This window comes from Rhyacophila brunnea, unplaced genomic scaffold, assembly GCF_057557595.1.
Source record: "Rhyacophila brunnea isolate RB1 unplaced genomic scaffold, BYU_Rbru_1.0 scaffold_5, whole genome shotgun sequence".
In the NCBI taxonomy this organism is placed as follows: domain Eukaryota; kingdom Metazoa; phylum Arthropoda; class Insecta; order Trichoptera; family Rhyacophilidae; genus Rhyacophila; species Rhyacophila brunnea.
The window spans coordinates 10,419,579-10,442,735 of NW_028233170.1; the positions used below are offsets into that span (position 1 = coordinate 10,419,579).

General features: G+C 34.1%; 1 protein-coding gene across 1 annotated transcript in view; it reads right to left on the reverse strand.

The window, feature by feature from the left end:
• LOC147066026 (inactive hydroxysteroid dehydrogenase-like protein 1) overlaps nt 1-23,157 on the reverse strand; it is a 76,025-nt gene that overhangs the window by 20,759 nt on the left and 32,109 nt on the right. Inside the window, exon 2 of the mRNA XM_085955585.1 lies at nt 12,491-12,613. Within this exon, the coding sequence (XP_085811711.1) occupies nt 12,491-12,613 (123 nt within the window). The remainder of the gene's footprint in view (nt 1-12,490; nt 12,614-23,157) is intronic.

The following is a 23,157-nucleotide window of genomic DNA, read 5'->3' on the forward strand; positions in this document are numbered from 1 at the left end:
TAAATAAATAAATAACATAGAGAATACTTCATACATAGTTGACAAATAAATATCAGTTATATAGTTTTAGCAAACCTCTTGTCCAATAACCTTGTATTAATGAAGTTTAAAATATTATTTAAGAACATTATTAAATATAAAAAAAATATATTTATGACAATTTAATTAGTGGGATCTTTGGCATTGGATTTATTCAATAGTTTATTCATATTTAAGAATATATGTGGATTATATTCTTAAACAGTGATTTAATTGTATCAGTGAGTTGCGGTTTTATTAGATTTTATTAGATACGTAAATGTACGTTGATGAAAATAATGATTCGCATAAATAAGTTGAACCAATATAAGTATCTTGTACCTATCCCCCACATTTTAGGGAGAGATATTTTTTTAGATACACCGGATTGCTTGTTCAACCATACATCAGATCAACGATAAATTTAATATATCCAATCAACTAAACCAAAAATTCAATTGACATATTTTTTTATTAATCGATTTTAAATATTAATACGGTCATATTTTGGTTTAAAAAAAAACATGTGCAAATGAGTCCATGGGTGCACGCGGGAACATGGTTGGGAATCCCAGCATTCGAGTGTCAATGTTACCCGAGGTCTATACTTATATTTAAGATATATCACAAAGTTTGTATGTTCGTAAAATACGATCATAAAATAATTGCCAGCATAAAGCCAAGATACCTATAATGCATTATAAAATACGCATGGCATCATCGCTTGGCTTTGAACAACCTCTTAATGATCTGAAGAAGTGTTAAGAAATCTCCAAGAGCTCTTTACGTACGGCATACTAAATAATAATCTTTAACGTACCTACTATTCAAAAATATTGCACAAGCAGTCAATAGTAGGGCATCAAATATAATTGACTATTTATTACCCAATAACTATGTTGCAATACAGATATGAGAAAATTAATATGTGTGTTAGAAATAATTTAAGATGTTATTAAATTAATAATATCATTGTAGTGAGTAACTTAACATACTATATTTAAAGCCTGACAACACTGATGGCTTGGATTGAAAACTAGGCTTGTTTATGGTCGGTTATGTGGGTCCATTTAGAAAAAAATATAAGTTATAACTTATAACTGCTATATGCTATAAGATAATAATTGAAATTCGCCGAAGTTGCGTACATTGCCATGGTCGGATACGACTCGCTATGAAGATTGGAAAGTCTATCTACAGCCTGCGGTAGACCCTCGCACTTACCCATTTCCATACGTTCAGCACTTTGATTCAGCACCAGTGGGACGCTAAGACGTAAGTGTGCTAGGTAATTATCAGGACCATTGGGGTCCGTTTGTGTCGTCCGCACCGCTCTGTCTTCTATACACGCTGCATACCAATATTTAAAGCAACACTTTATGTATATCACCGCCATAATTAATTTTCCATTCATATAAATAATTTGTTTTTTTTTGTTCATGGAGGTGGAGTCCGGGCCCGATGATCTCCCTCGTGTACGTGTATGATTATAGTTTATGGGTAGATTCCTACATTTATAAAGCATCTCCATGCCAATCATGGTGATGAATCGAGGGAAGTAGCTCTCCAATGGTGGAGTATAACAGGGTGAAGCAAGTAAATAAGTCATATGCTTGAATATGAAGTTTGTATGGCATGCATCCCTTTTGTATATTGTACTGTTTATTATTCATCAATAAACAGTACAATATTAATTATATCCCACAAATAAGTTGTTTGACGATAGGTATTTCAATTGTCATATCATTAACAGGACTAAAAAAATAAAGGAGTTGTCTCAACTAATAACTTTAATTAAGGAAAGTCTAAGTAATTGAAGAAAACACCAATGAAATGTATGAGTCTATTATTGTGACCGTGCATTGAGATCACCTGAAATGTCCTGCGCTAAAAATTTTCCATAACCTGCGACGCTCCAGTGGGCCACGGAGTGCGATTTGAAAACCTCTGGCGAAATATATATGTAGGTATCATTGATATATTTATATAATTGATACCTATACATATTTATTTATTTACAAGTGATTCAACCGCACAAATTATTATTCTGAATCGTATTATTCACTTCAAATTAAGAGCTATAAAATATGTCACATCAAAATAAATACGAGTATTATAAGGTAATCAAATTTTATTATTTCATGTCAAGGCAGAGATAGCGTAGTTTATTGGGTATCATAAATCGCAATATTCACGATTTAATAATTATTACTGTTTTGTTGAATAAATGAATCGTGTTTCAAAAGTTGTTAACTACACTATATGTAAAAGCACTATATGTAGGCATATTAAAATGAAGATCCTACTGGAAGTATTTGGCTATATAACAAGAATTATGACAATGTAAGGGCCTCATCTCCAGCTGAATCATCAAGAACCATCGTGGAAAGGAGTCAAGATCTTCAACAATGAAAAATGCCTATGATAATAATATGAATACCAATAAGTCTATTGTAACATAACTTTATTGATGGTATAACTTTTTTTATATATATTAATAACCATGCCCTTGCTTTTTCGTACAAGGGTTAGTTGCATTGATGTGGGGCTAATTAGATTCCTCCATTTATATCTTTAATTTTCTTTATGGCCAGGATTAAATATTTTGTGTAGTGTTCTTGTGTTGTTCTATTGCTTAGTACTTCGTGAGGCTTTTGGAGGTCAATTTCATGATTATGCTGTCTACATCGAGTCCTGAGAGTCCATCGCTCCCTTTCTAGTATAGGGCAGTCGTTGATGACATGCCACACAGTTTGAGATATGTTGCCGTCACATGGACAACCGTCATCATCCCTTAATTTAAATCTATTTAGATAAGCTCGCACCGCTCCGTGGCCTGTCTGTGTGAGTTCGTGTGATATTTTTATGTTCCTGGCAAGAGTGATGGCAGAGTTTATGTTTGGAATCAATTTCTGCGTTATTGATCCTGTGGGGGATGTTGTGTATATGTGGTTCCATAGCTCTATTGTGTCGTCATTTAGTTTTTGTTTTGCGTAACTTAGAGGGAAGTGTGCGTAGGTTGAAGGTCTTTTATCTGTTGTGGCTTGTTTAGCGAATTTATCAGCTTCTTCGATTCCAGCTATCCCTGTGTGACTTCTTATCCAGAATAATCTAGGGTTTGTTCCTATCATTCGAAGCTGTGCTGATAGTGTTAAAATGTCCCTTACTAGTGGGTGTGTGGATGATGGGTTTTGGAGAGCTACCAGACTGGATTGGCTATCTGAGAATATGTTAACATAGTTGTATCTGTGGAACTTTAATCTTTTCAGTGTCCACTCGAGAGATTCTCTGATAGTCAATATTTCTGCTTGGAAAGCTTTCGAGCTTAAATTTTCGGGCGGTTATTAATGTTCCATTTTCGTAGGCTACAAATGCTGTCCCTACTTTGTCATCGATTAGACTGCCATCTGTGTAGATCTCCAATCCTGTGATGTGGTATTTTGTTTTTGATGTTATAACTTGGATATACTTCATAATCTTTAAAAAGTCATGAGTATATCCAGGGGCAAATTGGACTGATATAATATGGGGAATATCCCAGTAATTCGACGGAAACCAAATCCAAACCATTCTTTTTAACATGTTTAACAAAAGTGTTGAACGATACCATACGCAATAATTCTGTGGTTTCGAGGTAAAAGTACTTAAGAGAATTTGGTTGCAGTGAGATAATCGCAATTTTCAACATAATGAAGCTTAGAAGTTAAATTATTGATATTACGTTAGTTATGTATGATTAAATTCTTGATATTGTGAAATATTCCAACTTTTGAATAGGTAAGTAATTTTACTGAGATTTAAAACTGATTTTCTCAACTTAAATTATATTTTACGAGTTAAAATATCTTTTCTTTGCTGACATGTAACACAATCCGTGATACATAAAAATGAGTACAATAATTCTTTACACATATGACATAGTGGCATTAAAATCTAATTTTCGTCAAATTGTGACTTAAAAACTTCTATCCCGCAACTACAGAATTCCTAATGGCTTGTCGTGCTGTATCAGTATATTGATGATTTATATAATATATAAAAAAAAACAAGGCTTGTAACACTATTACAAGGCGAGTATATATCTCAATGCGATCCTGGCAATTAAATGTCAGTGCATACTAACATCAGTGAAACATCACATTTATTAAATTCCATTCGCATATGAGTGTGTACCGTTTGACATACTAAACGATTTGTATTAATAGAAATATCTTTTACCTAATTATTAAGCGTCTGACATTATCTGAACATCGATTAGAGCAATGATACTCAACCTTTTTTTTCTTCGGGCCAAATACATATATTTGTAAAGTAACGAGGGCCGCATCACTACTGGTGTGACGAAAAAAATCATGAACCCCCCCCCCCCCTTTTTTTACAAAACATTTTTGAGATTTTAAAAATTATGCGTGTTTTTTTAATTAATCGTGTGCAATAGCAACACTCTTATACCAGACCTGATGTGGACCATAATGACAATCCTCTTCGGGTGTCACTATCTGTGCGTCAAAGTCGAAACGAATCTCAAGATATACGAAATTCCTGAAAATAAATGTGTTTCGGGCCGCACATATAAGCTTAAAGGGCCGCAGGTTGAGTATCGCTGGATTAGAGTATAAGTTGTATAACTTTGCACTTTTTTGCACATTTTACTACAACAATTATAGTATGCCTCTTTCCCTGATTACCTCGCATAAAATTAGATCAAATGATATTCACTTCTATTAATATATGTAGTAATAAGAAAATTAATAGATAATAAATGTAAAAAAATATATTTTTAGAATATATTACAATATCATTACCAAGTTTTTCTTAGCTCGTACTTGTTTGTCTGGTGGTTGTTTCTCCAGTACAAATCTTGCAATCGATTTTTAACTAACTTCCCGAATAAGTAGACATTTGAAACTTTTAGAATATATCAGAACACGATGCCAATAGATTCTTTTAATACTTTTAGCCATCTTTGAGTAGAATTTAATTCATTGTCAATTAATTCTGTTTTGTATGAAAAGTTATTTCGGAAGAAATCCGTAATCCAATCCACTATTATTGGTTGCTAAGGGGTGGTCCTAGCAACTAAATTATTAATATATACGCGCGTTACTATGGAAATCAAAATGGCATTTCAGTATTCTACATATGTTTATTTGTTGCAAAATAGCAAACAAATGATTTGTTGACAATTGCCTTATTTGTTCTAAATTATTAATACATAGAATTGTCAAGTTTATATGATTCAACAGAAAATTTAAAAGCGTGGTAGGTATATAAAAAGTTCTTTTTATCTTGTAATTATTTTTATCCTAGAGCCGGAATGCAAAGTTATGAAGCATATACTCTACCTCTAAATGTGGATCTTGCTACATATGCGATACGAGACGATTTACATTTTTTAAGCCCAACTAATTTGTCTATTGTATGTACAGATCATAAACTCGCCTCAGTAGTAAATTACGTACCTACAACAAAATGTACCTATGTGCATAATATTCACCATTATTTGCGTAGATAAATGAACTCATCAAAGTATTATATCGCGAAAGAGAGTGAGTATCTAAATAACAAGAAAAGAATGGCTGTAGTGAAACGTTGGTCATTGTTTAATTCAATTCAATTCAATTCATTTTCAATTCATTTATTTTTTAACATATTGTGGACATTACAAATTATAAGTTTAAGACGTTCACAACATGACATTTAGAAACAAAGATATATAAATATAACAGTATTACATAAAAAAAGAGATATATCAGTAGATGAATTAGATAGGTACAAGGAAGTACACCGGATGAGCTAAGCAGACCCTATTTTAAGATTTTATAAAACAACATCCACCTAAACTCATTCTCACGTAGGTGGAATATATCAACACCCGAAGCAATTTCGTTGAACATAGTTATCACTCTCCCAATTGGCATTACCAGTGGCAGGTTGGTTCTGCACCTTGGGAGAATAAACAACTGGTGGTCTCTATTTCTAAGATAGTTATCAGGGACACACAGGTCAACACTGCCCAGAATGGCAGAGTTCTCATTTATACCTTGTATAAGTCGAAAAAAATACGTAGCTAAATAAAGATTTCTTCTAAATTGCAGACTGCAGTATGTAAGCATGCCTAAGAGAAAGTCAGTTGGATAAAGCCACGGATAGTATCCATACAACCTCAAGTAAAGGAGTCTCAAGAATTTCTTCTGTACCCTCTCCACCATAAGGCCATACTTCAACTGGTGCGGTGCCCAAACAATAGACCCACTCTCAAGTCTGCTTCGAACTAAAGAATTAAATAAAAGTTTTAATACCGTAACATCTGAAAAGACCCGGGAAGTACGCATGACGAAGCCCAACATTTTAAGCGCTTTGTTACAAATGGTAACTATATGGCTAATAAATGTCAGTTTACTCTCAAACGTAATGCCAAGATCCCTTACAGATGATATTCGTGACAGAACTCTGCCATGCATCGAGTATTGGAAAAACAACACTTTTGAGGCTCTGGTAAACGATAAAAGATTGCATTTATCAATATTGAATTCTAGTTTGTTACGCCTGCCCCAATTTAATACATTATCTATATCAAGTTGGAGCTGACGACAATCGTCCAAGGTGACAACTTCCAAAAAGAGTTTCAAGTCATCAGCGAACAACAAAAACATAGCATTTTTTATTACCAATGCTATGTCATTTATAAAAATCGTGAACAGCAACGGCCCTAAGTTTGAGCCCTGGGGGACACCAGAAAATGTGTAAAAGGTCTGTGACTGATAAAGGCCGTACGATACGTATTGTTGACGGTTCCTAAAATAACTCCCGAATAGTTTCAAAAATCGATCCGACAATCCAATAAGTTGGAGTTTTTCCATCAGGATGTCATGATCGACCTTGTCAAATGCTTTCGAGAAGTCATTGTAAGAACAGTCAACCTGGTGGCCTCTATCCAGAGCCGATGACACATAATCGGTAAATACCATCAGGTTAGTTTCCGTTGATCGGCCTGCTCTAAATCCATGCTGTTCATTTATTATGAATGACTCAATTTTTGGATAAATCATGTTGTGCATAATCATCTCAAGAACTTTTGCTGGTGCAGAGAGAACAGCTACCGGCCTGTAATTCTCCACTGATGACTCTGTACCACTCTTATGGATTGGAGTAACCTTCGACATCTTCCACGTTTCCGGGAAGATACCTGTCTCCATTGCGAGATTAAATATATATGAAAGCGGGCCTTTAACAAAGTCAATACAACCCTTTAAAAAAAATGTAGGAACATAATCAGGTCCCAAAGAGCGAGTATTCTTCAGTTTTTTAATAAACTGAAGTACATAGCCCTCATTAATTGAAAAAATATCGACGGATTGGGCACCACATGACGGTTTTCCTGACGTTGAGGCAACATCCAGATTTGGAATACTACTTGCGTAGACAGACTTGAAATGACCAGCAAATGCTTCTGCCACTCCATGTCCGGTCACCTCTTCGCCTTTCCAACTCATCCTATCAGTAAACCCACCATCTCTTCTTAACGATTTTACGTAATTCCAAAACAATTTAGGATTTTCGCGAATGGAATCTCCTACCGTTTCCATATATGTTCGATAGGCCCGTCGAACAGCTTGTCTCACTTTCGAACGATAGATGCTAAACATGATATAGTCAGTCTGATCATGCCCAGCCTTCCATACTGTATGATATTTATGCTTGACCTTAATGTCCCCAATAATCTCCCGAGAAAACCACCTCGGGTATCGCCTTCCACCACGACATGGCGACTTCCTCGAAAAACATTGATCAAAAATATTATACACAATATTGTAAAAACATTGTACCGCCTCATTCACATCACAAATTTCGAGCAACTCACTCCAGTCCACTTCACTCATCAATGAGTAAAGTAGCTTGAAGTTTCCGCCTTCAAACCTCCACCCGCCGAATTGGTTGGTTTTGTAAGAGGGAATTGGAGTCTGAAGCGGACGAGTCGACCGAAACCTGAGCAGAAAAACTAAAGTTGGATGATACACATCTTCGCGTACAAGAGGAGATATGCATCGTGAAAGCGATAAGTCGATATTGCTAAATACCCTATCCAAAAGTCCATTGCTAGAGTTAGAGACATCATTGTGCTGAGAAAATCCAAAAACAGAAGATAGAAATTCAAGGTCATCGCTGACTCTTTTACCACTACGTGCTGAGTTTAGATTAAAATCTCCCATTACAATAATCTTTCTATCTCCAATTAAGTTGATATTAGATAGCATACTCTCAATAAAACACTTATACACCTCCAAGTCACTTGCTGGTGGAAAATAAATGACGCAAACGTAAATAGTGTCTCCGTCGTAGGTCAGTTTCACCCAAAGGTCCTCATTTTGAGTCTCCAAAGCACGGAAACGTTCGGCCTGTAACCCTTCCATACTTCTAACCCCCAAAAGACAACCCCCACCCTGCCTGTGGCCTGCGCCGGAGTCTCGATCCCTCCTAAAGACTGAGTACTCACTTCCAAAATATTCACGACTAAAAACACTATCATTGAGCCATGTTTCAGTTAACCCTATGATGTCATAGTCATCAGCCAAAACATTGCTCAAAAAATCGACAGATTTTGTTTTCAAGCCCCGAACATTCTGGTAGTAGAATAATAATTGCTTAGGGCAATTCTTATTTTTATTGTTATTATTAAGTCAGCTACTCGGTAGCCGTGGTGTTTCCATCCTGGCAACCCATTCTTTAATAAATGAATGGCGGGGCCAATTTTCCGCCTTCAAAACCAACGTACTTAGCTTAGTAGGGATCCCTACCTTAAATGAAGCGTAATCACCTTTTGACTTCAGTTTAACTACTGTGAAATCAGCAGTACAATTAGTAATTTTTTTAATATAGTCGTTCAAGTTCGCAACTGTGGTGTCGCGATGAAAGGGGTAGAAGTGGTAATTTTTAACCACCTCCGCCCCCCTCACCGCCCCACCAAAGCTACCACGAATCGCAATGGCTGCCCTCTTCCTCTTCACTACCGTTGACCATTCTTCACCGGTAGTGGAGTTTCCAAGAGACACATCATTTGCTGATACCGGTGTCCCATCAGATTTCTGAGACGTCGAGGCCTTGGGAGTGACATCTCGCTTTCCCGCTGAAGTCTCCTTTGCACGAGTTGTGTCCTTCAAATCTCCGGCAATTTTTTTTTAATATTTAAACATATTATATAGGTATTAAAGGGAACGTTCGTAATAAAAATAAGTTTTAATAAGATGGTCGAGCGGCTTAAACGTCGGCCAATAACGTCGCGGGTCCCAGGTGCGAATCCTGGGTCTGGAAATTACACATATTGTTTTTCAATTTGTGTTTGAGTCAGAGTATGGACCTAATAGATTGATCAAGTGGCTAACATCCATTTCTGGTAAAAAACAAAAACCTGTTAAGAGCATACATCAGTGAAACGGCAAATAATTTTCAACAATAGGTGGGACGAAATTTCACGCTCATTGTCAATCGGAGAGCGGTAGTCGAGGCGTGAACACATCAATTTGTTTTGTGATGGCGTCGGAGGAATTAATTCTTAAATCGTGTAAAGATGACTAAAAAACATTACTCATATACTCGGAAAAGAAAACATGTAAATGTATATATTATTATTATTATTATTACTAATATAACAATAAATATAACATTAAATGGAAGCATGTTGAATTTTTATGACAAATTATGTTTTGTTCGGCACGCGTCGTTTGCACAATCTGCGCGTCGCGTAGTCACGATCTTTTTAGTTTTAGACCATGCCTCAGCTGAAGTAGGTATAGCCATATTGTTATGATCTCATTAGGATCGGACATGGTAAAAAAATATTATAATCTATGTTATTATTATTAAAAGAAATGAATGAAGCCGAATAAATGTTTTTAAAATATTTACGAATGAAAATAATGCTAACTAATATTTACATTTCTTTCAATAATAAAATAAATGGGTCGGTTGAGTGGATCAGAAGAAAGTTTATTCAGCATCTCCAACAGTATTATATATTATTTATTTGGTTGTTAGAATACTTACAGTAGAAAATTGTGCCACCGATGAGTACAACTTCATCTTTTGAGCAATAAGTGCTTAAATGAATTGTCGAAGCAAATCGCCATAAAAAACTCATTTATCTTAAATCTTAATGCAATTACCATTATAACCGTATTTACGTCCGTAGACGTTTCATGGCTTCAGATTAAAAAAATCAAGGTAAGAATTTTACAACGATAAATTTTATATTATATTTAATATTTTTAAATTTGGCTGGCATTCTAAATGCTAGGTAGGTTAGTAAGGTTCCATAGACAAAAAGTTACGTTCAAGGTTTTTTTACGCAACCACAAAATGATTATATGGATAACGTTATTACAATACCTAGCACCGTGGATTGCAAAGAGCTTATTTGGGATTATCATAAAAATTCGATTATTTTATAATTACAATACTTACGAGACTATACTTCAATGTTAGGATTTTTTTAAAATAACAGAACAATACAATACGACTAGGTTTCAATATCGCAACGAAAATTGTTGCCCTTTTTTCTATCTTGATTCCAATCTAATCCGGAATTAAAAATGCAGACCTATTATTATAATCAGCGTTGTCAACCTACCACGCGCGCACACAAAGGGGAGATTTCGAGTCAGAGCCCCCACCCCCAGGAACAAAAAAAATATTTAGGTGAATGGAATATTACTTCTTCATCTTCTTCGTGAGGATTTCATGACTGAGGATCGTGACCCGAATGATTTCGCTGTCGAATAGCCGGATTGAGCCCATTGGTCAAATTGGTGCAACTTCAACTATCTGGGGCATATAATGTTTGCTTCAATAACCCGATGCGGTATGCCTAAAATGTCTTAAAGACAAGACTGCGCGGACGACACAAACGGATACTGTTATGTTAGTTATGACAGTTAAACTACGCGCGACAGCTAGGTATATCTCGTAGGTGAACATGCTCAGTTATATCTGCAGGTCAAGTGTTTATCGCCAGGCTCAAAGTTAGGAGTGTCTGGGTGTGGGGAATGTACATGGAAAAGCGTGATATTATGTGATTAAAGTGAGAAGTTATAAATTGTAAGCGGGGTAAATATGGAAGTAAGTGATATTCACAGGATTTTGTTAGTCCCGTCTCCTCAAACCGCTTTAAAAATCAATAATAATTTATTGTGCAATTTTTTCAGAAGTACACCCCCTTTCCCCCAAACCATTATTCTGTATGCGCGCCTGAATATGTATATTCATTATCATAATGATTATTTTTAACCTTTTTGTTATCATGATTCCAATATTATGTTTTCTGGTTAGCATTAATTTAAAAACTAATCTGACTACAATAAAAGTTATTATTTTTTTTGAATGCATATATTTCTATTATTCTAAATTCTCTCATAAAAATTAGAACATTAGACCAAATTTGCTAAAGCATCAACAATGAACCGAACACACTAACATTTATAACGTATATATTATTATAATATTACCAATCAAATATTCGTAGATAAATATAAGTGATTTAGGTGATGACAAAATTTCGTATCTGCATCAATTTTTATTTGTATAACTTATTTATCAATTACGAAATATTAAATTCTCCTTCAATTTTTGTTCTCGTAAGACCAATAGGTATTAATTATAATTACGACTATGAATTTTATATTGTGATAAAATTATTAATATCGCCTGTTTCTTAACTCATTACCATTACACTAAGGTTTTCAATATTATATATGATACAAGATTACAAGGTACTTACACTATTTTTAATATTTATTTTAATTACTTATACCATGTAAGAAATACAAGTTCACTAAATAATCTCTTTTGTAATACCATTCTCAAATTATTCTCCAGTACTTTTACGTAACATATTATGATACCTAAAGTAAAGTAGTAGGTACCCAAACAAACCTTTTCACGGAGTCAACGCTTTTATGCTAGTTATCAGTTAAAATAGTCAAGTTTGTGTTATCTACCAATTTATTTCTCGTTCTGAATTATATTTAAAATTTTTGCATTGTCATTTGATTTGATATTTAAATTGAAATTTTAAGTCATACTGCTACTATCGCTGCGTCAACTGACCTCCCAACATAAAATATGAAATGTATTTATTCCAAATTGGCGCAAATGATATCAAAAACTGCATCTATAAACTCTATTAAAGGCAGTGTATTTTTCTCAATATTCTAAGAAATAGTTAGTTTTTATTTCGATATAAATAATTTAACGGTGATGATAATCATCCGAAATCCATAAAAAATGATTATTTCTCAACCGCAGTCAGTTATTCACTGCATTCAATATTTTCAATGAAAGGTTTTATAATATTGCAAGTTTTTTTTAATATTTTTTTTTATTTGGAGGTCTCACAGCAGGGCAAATGTAATAGCTGCTGTACCGGTAAATACATTTTGTTTGATTAATTATAATAATGTAATATATCCGTACATACCAATTTCTGAAGCAACCTGTTGCAGTTTCTCCTTTGTTCGGCTTATCAATACCAAATTGAGTCCTTGCCTGGCAAGCTCTTTGGCATAATATTTGCCGATTCCATCAGTTGAACCGGTAACAACTGAAATAAAAAAGAATATTAATTAAAATTAGTGGGAAAATGTGACAGATATCTTGCATAATATAAAAGGCATCCGCATAGCAAAAGCTCACCCATATACCAGATCATCACATAAAACTAAAGCTTGTGATTGAGAAATCTCGCCTCGACATATTATCAGAAATGGTCAATCTCGAATATCGAGATTAAATTTTCCGAAATTTTGAAATGCTTTCAATATTATTTATCATACACTATCACTCGGCTTCGAACGAGGTCTCTTCATTGACCGATATACATTATCCTATATTAACATAATTAATAACGACATGCTTCATCTGACAAGCATACAATATGTGAAAATGAAAATAATTCTGACGGCCAAGTCAAACAAAAGAAATTAAAATCGAATCCAAAATATGGAAACATTTTCTGTCATGAAAATTAAAAATTGGAATAGCCAGTGAAGGTAATTTGAACGAACAAACTTTATACTTTTTTAAATGTATATGTCAGTTGAGGGCAAGTAGGAAAAGGGAATCATACAAATATATTTAAACTTATTTAGTATATATAAGTATATATAATTAATGCAGGCGCCAACAAAGAAATTACGATAAATGTTATAAGTCATTTATATTTAATATAGCAAAAAACTGTATAATTTTGGACTTGGGGCCCGGTAGTACTTGATGATGGCGGGGTGATAGTACCTCTTTAGTTTGCCAAGACAGTTATAGGCAAACGTATGAAATATTTTTGAAGTTACGGGTTATTATGAAGTGAAGACTCAATAATTATACGACAGCGTCGTCTAAATTTATTCAAACACATTAAAAGTTACAACAAATAATTCCACCATGAAAATACTAATTTTTGTCAACGTGAAGATCTCTTTATTTAGATTGTTCGACAGTTTTGTATTAGCTTTTGTTATTTACCACATTTTTTTTAAGTTTGCCTCTATATGTGCTCCTTTCTCCCATGGGCACTTTTAAGGGGGGACATGCTCAGCGTAGGTAAAAATGGAGCTTTTGTTCTATTTTCAAAGCATGATCCTTATACATACCTTAAACATTGTAGATAATCTATTTATATAATTTTGAAGCCTTATTATCCTTTATATTTATTTTAAACATTTGATGACTGCATAAAGTATTTTTATTACATAAAATAGTATTCTTTTAAACCTTTCGCTCTAATGTTTTAGAATATAGTCATATTTCAGTACATAAATGTTCAGTGGTGTTTTCATTATCATCGTTGACCTGTGTGTCCCTGATAACTATCTTAGACATAGAGACCATCCGTTGTTTATTCTCCCAAGGTGCAGAACCAATCTGCCGCTGGTAATGCCAATTCGGAGGACGATAACTATGTTCAACGAAATTGCTTCGGGTGTTGATATATTCCACCTACGTGAGGATGAGTATAGGTGGACGTTGTTTTATAAATTCTTAAAATAGGGTCTGCTTAACTCATCCGGTGTACTTCCTTGTACCTATCTAATTTATATTTTTTGTATTTACACATTTCTACTGCTTAATAACTATCTATCTATATCTGTACTGATCTATCTCTTGTTTTATGTAATACTGTTTTATATTTCTTTGTTTCTAAATGTCATGTTGTGAACGTCTCAAACTTATAATTTGTAATGTCCACAATATGTTAAAAATAAATAAATTGAAATTGAAAATAAAAAAATGATGCTTTACATCAAACGTAAGGTCTCGTAATAGACCGATTAAGACCGGATGTGGTTTGGTGGAGCCATTAGCTTCAATGTTTGATAAAATAAATACCACGCAATCATCACAAAATATATACCTACGCAGTGTTTTTGTTAACAGTACCTTACCTACCTAATTGGTACATAGGAATAACGATATTGAAAAGTTTGAGTTGGTTATTATTTTTATTAACTTTACCGATTTAGACATTCGTTTTTTAGTCGAAACTAATGCCGCGTGCACTCGGCTTGGCTGATACTCGCAAGTGTGGATGGACACATTATTATGTGTCAGCCTTCCCCTAGAAAATCCCCCAAAATTTCTCAAGGTCTCCAAAAAACAAAAATGTTTGTAATTACTAGTGCTAGGAAATGTTTTTTTTTATATAAAAAATCATTATACCCAATTTAATATGACTAACTATAACCTCGCTTCTCAATACGGCTACCAAATTTAAACACAACGTAGTTAACCATAATTAATTCTACTAAACTAACTAAAAATAATTACCACTAACTTTATATTTAACACAAAGACAATAAATTTCAGCAATACGTGCACACAGTTTTTGAATGAATGGAGTCATTCTAACCAATATTTACCGGCGACGTGTACAAAAACAATTTAATTCGGCCGTAGAAATGAGATCTTACACTAACGCATATTACGGAAATATAAGCATGCCGAATGCTTTCTCACTCGCACTTGTGGTTCGTTTTTCTTCAGGCCCACTCATTGACTCCAGACCATTACACCAGTCAATTTGTGACTGGTCATGGTGGATTCGCTGGCAAGCGCTTCGAGCTTGGACTTGCAAGCCGTCCGACATGTCCATGCGGAGGGGAAATACAGGATGTCAACCACATCCTATGGGAGTGTCTGAGTATGTGCTCTGAACGGGAGGAAATGCTCAGGTCGGTCCAACCAGCTGTTGGACCCATCGGCCCGTCCGACCTGGTTGCTACTAAGGCCAATTATATCTTGCTTTCAAAAAATTTGCGGCGTCTTACTATGGGCGTGAAGATCTCTTCACATAAATATTGCTGCCTGTATGATTAGCTTCGTTCTTTGATTTAATAAATAAGTAGCTTCACATCACCAATTGGCGGGTCCCGTGATACTCTCGATTAAGACCGAAGGTGGTACGGGGCGGGTTTGGTGGAGTGAATTTAACTTCAATGTTCAGGCCTTGGTTTTTATCGTTTCCAGAGGGCACCAGCGTGAAGGTTCTCTACCTTCAGTCCTACGCGATCTGACGCCCCTCATGCCGTAGATACGGGGAAGAAGATTTCAATACTGAAAAAAAATCCGCAACTTTTAATAGGTAGGTATCTCGTAGGTATATTGTTTTATATTATAAGTTGTAAGTAATTAATACCCATAGTGAATACCTATCATTTTTTCGCGTCCATGCTACAATGTGGACATGTTTACAGTAGGTACTGTTATAATCATAGACTAATATACCAGTGGCGAAGGGTGGAGGCTATTAAGATCCGAGAAAAATAGTGTCTAAAATATAAGTAGAATCTCAAAAGCCCACCTCCACCCCTCGCCACTGTAATATACTATAGAATATAATACTAGTTATAATATTATACTTATTAATTTGTTTGGCATAATTATTATTAATAGTAAACTGTTAAGATACACTTGAAAATCTCAATGAATTTACCATAATGATTTATTAGAATGAAAAACTCAGCCTTGCTTGATGTCAAATCGACCAATGTCACTTACTTACGGCTTATAAAAAGTGTTCCAGTTACCACGAGAAAAAATACTAGCTTTAAGAACAGTAAAATAAATTGCATTCATGTATTTTAAAAAACAGGTAAGTAATAATTTATTACATCAACATAGTAATAATTTCAACACGTAATAGCGTGACAAAATTAACTACTTACATGAGATTTTTTTATATCTTTCCAAATTTAATATTCGTATAACTACCTATAATCATGGTTATAATTAGTCATGTGAAACATGTGAACATGCATAGGCCCCAGGAAGATGGGGGGGGGTCCTGAAATGAACCAGGCAACAAAATTATAATATTTTATAGACCAGGCGCGGATAGACTTCTCGTATATTATTATGCGGAACGCATTCTGACAACCGATATAGGTTCTAGGGGTTACAAAGATGTTATATAATATCGATGTTGCCAGGAAATATCAGTGGTCTTTTTTTTTATTGAGGTAATAAAAAAATAAAAATAAAATCATCCAACAATTGTAAAACTAAGAGCTATATGTTTGTTTGGATTCATAGGTTGAGAAACCTCCACGCTCTGGAGGCCCATATCGACCGTGTTTAGGAAAAAGGGCGTAACCCAGACAGAACAAATTTTACAGGAGAAGCAAAAAACGTTTTTCGAATGATTTTGGTTCAATATTAATAAAAAAAAATAGGCACAGACATTGGGTGCATGATGATTGATGATTTTGTGTAATATATTTTCGATCTACTAATAAGTAAAGAAGTTATTACAAAAAAATCATTAAAATTGAGGGTAAATGCTTTTTTCCTTAAATTAAAACTCAATTAAAACCTGAATTTAGATAATAAATCGGCATTTGTAGCTTACTTCCTTTTTACAGAACGTGTATTTAGTTGTATACATTGTTAATATCTAATAAAAGCCCTTTTAGAAAAATCGAGGGTTACGCCCTTTTCCCTAATCACAGTCGATATTATGATCTTAGGATCGAACATGGTCAAAAAACTTTTATGTAGGTATCTACGCAAGAATAGTAGGTATTGTCAATTTTTTTAAAATACTAATACAAATAAATAAAACCTAGTACAGGGCATATTAAAAAATAATTACGGCACTGCGTATATTATAATATATCCCCAATTTGAACGTGAATGGCGCGCGGTGTGTTATATGAAGAAATTAGCGTTATTTATAAAAATAAACGTCAAGTACCTGTAAAATCATTGAAAATTTGTGAAATGTGGTCAATTCAAACGGTAGATGAATCGGTAGCGCACATTTCGAAGTGAAGATGTAAAAATAACAATAAAATGTCGCTTAAATGAGCTGTTAGTGAATTTTCCAAAATCTCTTAGGATAATAATATATAGGAGATACTACAAAACTAGTTTTGATTATATTATTAATAAAACTGGGTTTGCTTTAGTAAGCGGCAACTTTATAATTTGGCAACATAATTAATTCAGCTATGAATTATTGATGATTACCACAATGTAGTAAGATTCTGATTGAGTAACAATAAAAATGTCTAATATATTCTATAAATATATAAGTAGACAATTATTACATTTCTAAACAAACGAGCATTATGTATATAGTTCATTCATTCATTATCGGTAACAGGGCCGTATTTACACTTGAAGGGGCATATGGCTAATTCATATTGGGGGGCCCCAAAAAGATTGTTTAATTACCTAAGCAAAATCACTTATTAAATCATTAAAACCTATCATTGTCAAAATTTCCGACTCCATTGGCATTAAAGGAAGTAAAATCTGTCGATAAGGTTTCGAAAATATTAGTCCATATTAAATCCAGCCCTGGGCGTGAAAGGTTTCAAAATAATGTTTCTATCTTATTGTCAAGTTGTGAACTCGTATTCTTAGCACCGTGGCTATTAAGATGTTACGTGTCCGGAAATTTGTACGTATGCAGTCCGCCGTATCACACTTCACCGTAAAATATTGTATCGGAAATATATTATGGTCATATATTAAAAACCGTCCAACCTCTTTGGGTGGTATATTACTGACATAAAATTCATGTCTAAATAAAACACGGTTCTTGTCGGTTTACAGGAAGCCAGCGGCAAATAAATTTTGAAAATAGCCGATACACTGGATTATTTGTTAGGTAAGGTGGGTTAGGTTAGGTTTTCATGAATTTTGCCAAAATCTGCTATGAAAATTAGCGTGGTTCCCGCCTGGCTTCCTGTGAACCAACTTGTACCAACACATGTTATCTTTTGTCTTTTTATTTTAAAAGTCTTTCACTGCTAAAGACGCGCTAAGTGCGTGGCCATTAGATACTAATACTTTCACTGCTGACTAGTTGATTACCACATTTATCTATCATCATGTTTATATATATTTATCATCATGTTAATTGTTACACGCCAGGCGTGTCTTAGCAGTGACCGAGTTGTGGTAATTAACTGGCCAGAATGGAACGTGTTAATTATTAATACTTTGGACGCTGAAGACGCACCTGGCGCGTAATGACCAAGCGGCCGATCGATGTAATTAACGTGCATTTTAAAGGTGGTAATTAAAAAAATCATTATCTAGTCAGCAGCGAATGAGTTAATGGGCACCATCACCTTGAGCTCCTATGATAGAGACTAGAGCCGCCACTGAAACTAGTATCTAACATTCAGTATGAAATATGAATAATTAATTTTGTAATGGTATAATTATATCCAACTGCCTAGCTATGAATTTAAAATATTCAACTATCGTAGGTATACTTGCCAAAAACAACATTTTTACATTGGAGATAAACTAGTTTATATTAATTATTTACCATTTTTCAATATCAAGTGTTATATATGTGTTCTGTAAATAACGTAGTTTTATCAATATGTTTTTTTTATTACATTTGGCAACCTTAGCTAGAGTATAAGTTTTATAACTTTGCACCTTTTTGCACTCTTCATTACACTGATTTTCCTCTTTGCCTTATAACCTCGCATAAAATTAGATCAAATGATGTTCATTTGTATTATTATAATATGTAGTAATAAATAAATAGATAAATAATATGTAAAAAAATAAATTTTAGAATATATTACATCATTTTCATTCTAGAGCCGGAGTGCAAAGTTATGAAGGATAATATATTATAGGTACTCTACCTATTCATAGAATATGAACTATCCTACTAGCAAATATTAAAAGGTAACTGAACCACCTATCAATATTCTCGTGCGTCTTCTCCCTGACTACCCCTCTCTTATACGTTTACTTTACGTGTATGCCCTGTCATGCCGTCGTTGTTCTAGTGTTTCAGACTCAATTATTTGCCTCTGAAATGCAGCATCGGCTTGATGGAGTCTTTATAGAGTTTCCTGAATTTTCCAAGCCCACCATCGTTGAACTCGTTCATTTTGTCAAGCAGCGACGCTTAGGTTCTTCCTCGTCCATAATGTTTCTATTTTTTGTTGTGTATGTTGCCCAAGGTTACAGTCGGTTACGGCACCCTGTCCCTATTATAATTACCCTTAAATCTCTTGGAAAACCCAGTAATTTTTCGATAATCAAACAATATACTATTAACGCACTGTAAGCATCTGTCAAACTATTATGAGAGTTTCATATATTTTCTTTCACGACCCGATTAAAATAAACTATTTTTCAAATTTTGAATTTGCGTATGTTTAATACGTCTTCTACCTATCTCGCTCTATATTACGTATTATTACAATATGTACACTGTCATGTGTTACAGTTAATTCAAGACAAATATATCTATTATAGCGTAATCACCACCAGAGCTGGAAATGAAACCGAAATTGAACCTTAAGAAGCCATTTATTACTTTGGAACCGACAAAAGAGTCTAGGACGACTTGGCACCGGACAACTGGACGCCACGGAATTCGAAAATAAATAGACGTTAGGTACTTATAGGTACTTTAAAATATTTAATATTATTATTTGTATTTAAATGATTATATTATTATGATTTAATAGTTGGTGAGAATGTAAATATGCAGACGTAAATAATGATTTAATCGTGCATATGTTTAAGTTCCAACGAAAAAAGAGTTTTTTATTTTATATAAAGCCTTAGGCATGATAATTCTCAATCCGCAATAAAGAATTCATTATGTTGAATTAAAACTACTAAATAGTAGATAGAAACTGATTAAAATACCTCGTCTACGTTCTGTATACGTGTCTACGACAGTGCGGCGTCCAATTGTCCGGAGTCCAGTTGTCCCATTCCCTTTAAACTAAATTGGAAAATTTTGGAGACATCGGAATAAAACGTACCTAGTCACTAGGTCCGGGAGTATGAGGGATGTTGTAAAATTTCCCATTTCAGGTCAATCATTTTTCTTTGTGTGATTGATGGATGAAACATGTGAAAATAACGCCATTCCTGTTTATCAAATACAGTCGTTTTTTAATAATTAATGCCTGGTATAAATTATCCAATTATTTAATACTTCACAGCATTTATCGTCTCATTCGCTTTTAAAAGGTCATAACACACAATGCCCTGAATATCCTACCGCACATACAACATTACTTTTTTGGTGCATTTCGGCTTTAGTGGTAGATAGAGAAGCTGTCATTGCAAAATATTGTCGCTTACGCGTAACATTATTGTAAATGTTAACGATCTACTTTTCATCACCCTTTATAATTCGATCCAAGAATGGATCATGATTTTGTTTGACAACAATAAATAATTCAGCCTGTCGAGCAAATTTTTCGTTAACTTTTATTTGTTCTGGACCATTGCTAATTTTTTTGGGGTTGTTACACGATCGACTGTTGAAAGGAAACTGACCAAATCGGGTAGAGGATGTACTTTTTAATAAAAAATATTAAAACAAAAGACAACCGTTTAAACCTTCTACAAATAAGTACCTTTAAAATGAAATGTGGTTGAATACCTACAAATTAAAGTAAGTATCTATATGATAATAAATATATATGGTAACATCTTTCTGATTCTAGAGCAAAAAACAGATAATAAATATAATTCCGATAGGCTATATACCAACACAGTAGATTTTGACCAGGGTTCTGAATGACGTGTGAGTGTCCTACGAAAATGAATCACACATTATAGACGTGCAATAGTGTGTGTAATACACCAATACTAAATGAGCGTCAATGCATAAACCGAGAGCAGTTGTCAGTATTCGACGTAATAGTATGACGTATTCTTGATACACGTTTAAATTTATCCCGTATTCTTCCTTACTCAAGGTCGCCTACCTGCTTCTTCTTGCCTGTTAGGTATTTCAGCTCTCATCATTTCTGAGTTCCCTGTTCTGGAGGTTCCATTTGGGTAAAATTCAATTTTGTATTATTCTTGTTCTATTATTTTTGATGCCAGTTACATATTTGAAAAATGTTAATAAATACAAATGTAATCTAACATTCTCACGTATTTTCCATAATATATATATATAAGTGTGAACTTATGGGTATATTAGAAGTACGTTTACCGAACTCTATTCGATTTTCTCCACGGGTACCAATTTTTTAAATAAATTTAGGGTTCTGACAGGTCCGGTAAGGTACCATTATAATATATTATGTTATTTGTGTAGTGTAGTCGCGAAAGGACCGTAAGAGAAACGAATGGGTTAGGAAGCAGACAAAAGTACGCGATGTAATAGACGTTGCCAAACAGCTGAAATGGAGATGGGCGGGGCACATAGCTCGCTGAAAGGACGGCCGCTGGACAAATGCCGTCATCCAATGGTACCCAAGGGGTACGAAACGGCCACAGGGTCGCATTGACGAACTGGTAAAGTTCGGCGGAAATACGTGACAGCGAACGACACAGGACTGAGAGAGTTGGAGAAAGCTTGGGGAGGCTTTCATCCAGCAGTGGATTGACCCTGGCTGATGATGATGATTTGTGTAGTCATGTTTCGATAAATCATAATACTAATCACTGAGGCCATGTTGTATGCTAATATGAACCCGATTCTAAATCCAAATCATTTATTGTGATTTAAAGGTGGATGGCTTTTAACCTTGATATTATGTAGGAGGGGTACTGGCCACAGATGATTAATGTTATAATGCATATAATTTTATTCTTTCATACACTATCAAATTAAAATGTACGTACCTACTTACTACATTCTATGGTCGGCGCACAAAAAAATAGTAAGTATACAATTTACACGAGAAAATAAAAATTAAGGTCAGTGTTGAACTCATACAAATGTAATATGGTTTTGATTTACGATTCTATCAAGGCTAGAGTTATATTATAAATAAATATACGTTTAGAAATACATATAGTATACTTATATATATTTAAATAATGAAGACATATATTTCGACAACTTAACTGTGAACGTTATATTGTCATTGATCAACGAAATCTCCGCGTAATGCCGTTCAGCACCTCCGATGTGACAATTATGCCGAAACGTTTCTTTGTAGTTTCGTTATAGTTAAAACCTTTGATGTTTAAACAGTATACATACACTACCAAAACTAAAATATTAATAATAATTATTATAGAAAGTTTCGATGTAATGGTTCCACGACAAAACAACATAACAAAACGAAATAACGGTTTTGTAAAAAAAATGTATATATATCTACCTAATAAACAGTTGATGATTTCACTTAAAATTGAAAAATTTTAAAATATCAAATATTTATATATATTTCGTTTATAAACTTGGGTTTTATAAGTATTTAATTAATAAATAAATTCCACAAAATTGAACGATGTAATAGTAATATGGTCTCATTTTAATAAGATCATAATACCTCATCGCATCGGAGCTATTACAAACACTCTATGATAACGACCCCACCATATGACCATGTTATTTAGATAATTCAAATATTTCATACTTCCTTCATTGTTGCGCCTATAAAGTCAGTGACGTCACTAGGCAAAGTGCCGCCAATGACGTCCCCTTTCATTTTTAGTTATAAATTGTCTGAAAATTTGTTAGGTACCTACTTACATATTTTATTATATATACTGAGCGTTATAAAATTTCCACGAAGCCTACTCTCAAACAGTGGTGGTTATAGGTACGTGGAGGCCTGTGGTACTGACATTTTTGGAGGCTCCTCTGTGAAAATTACGTTTGTGAGACAAACCGCCAGTACAATA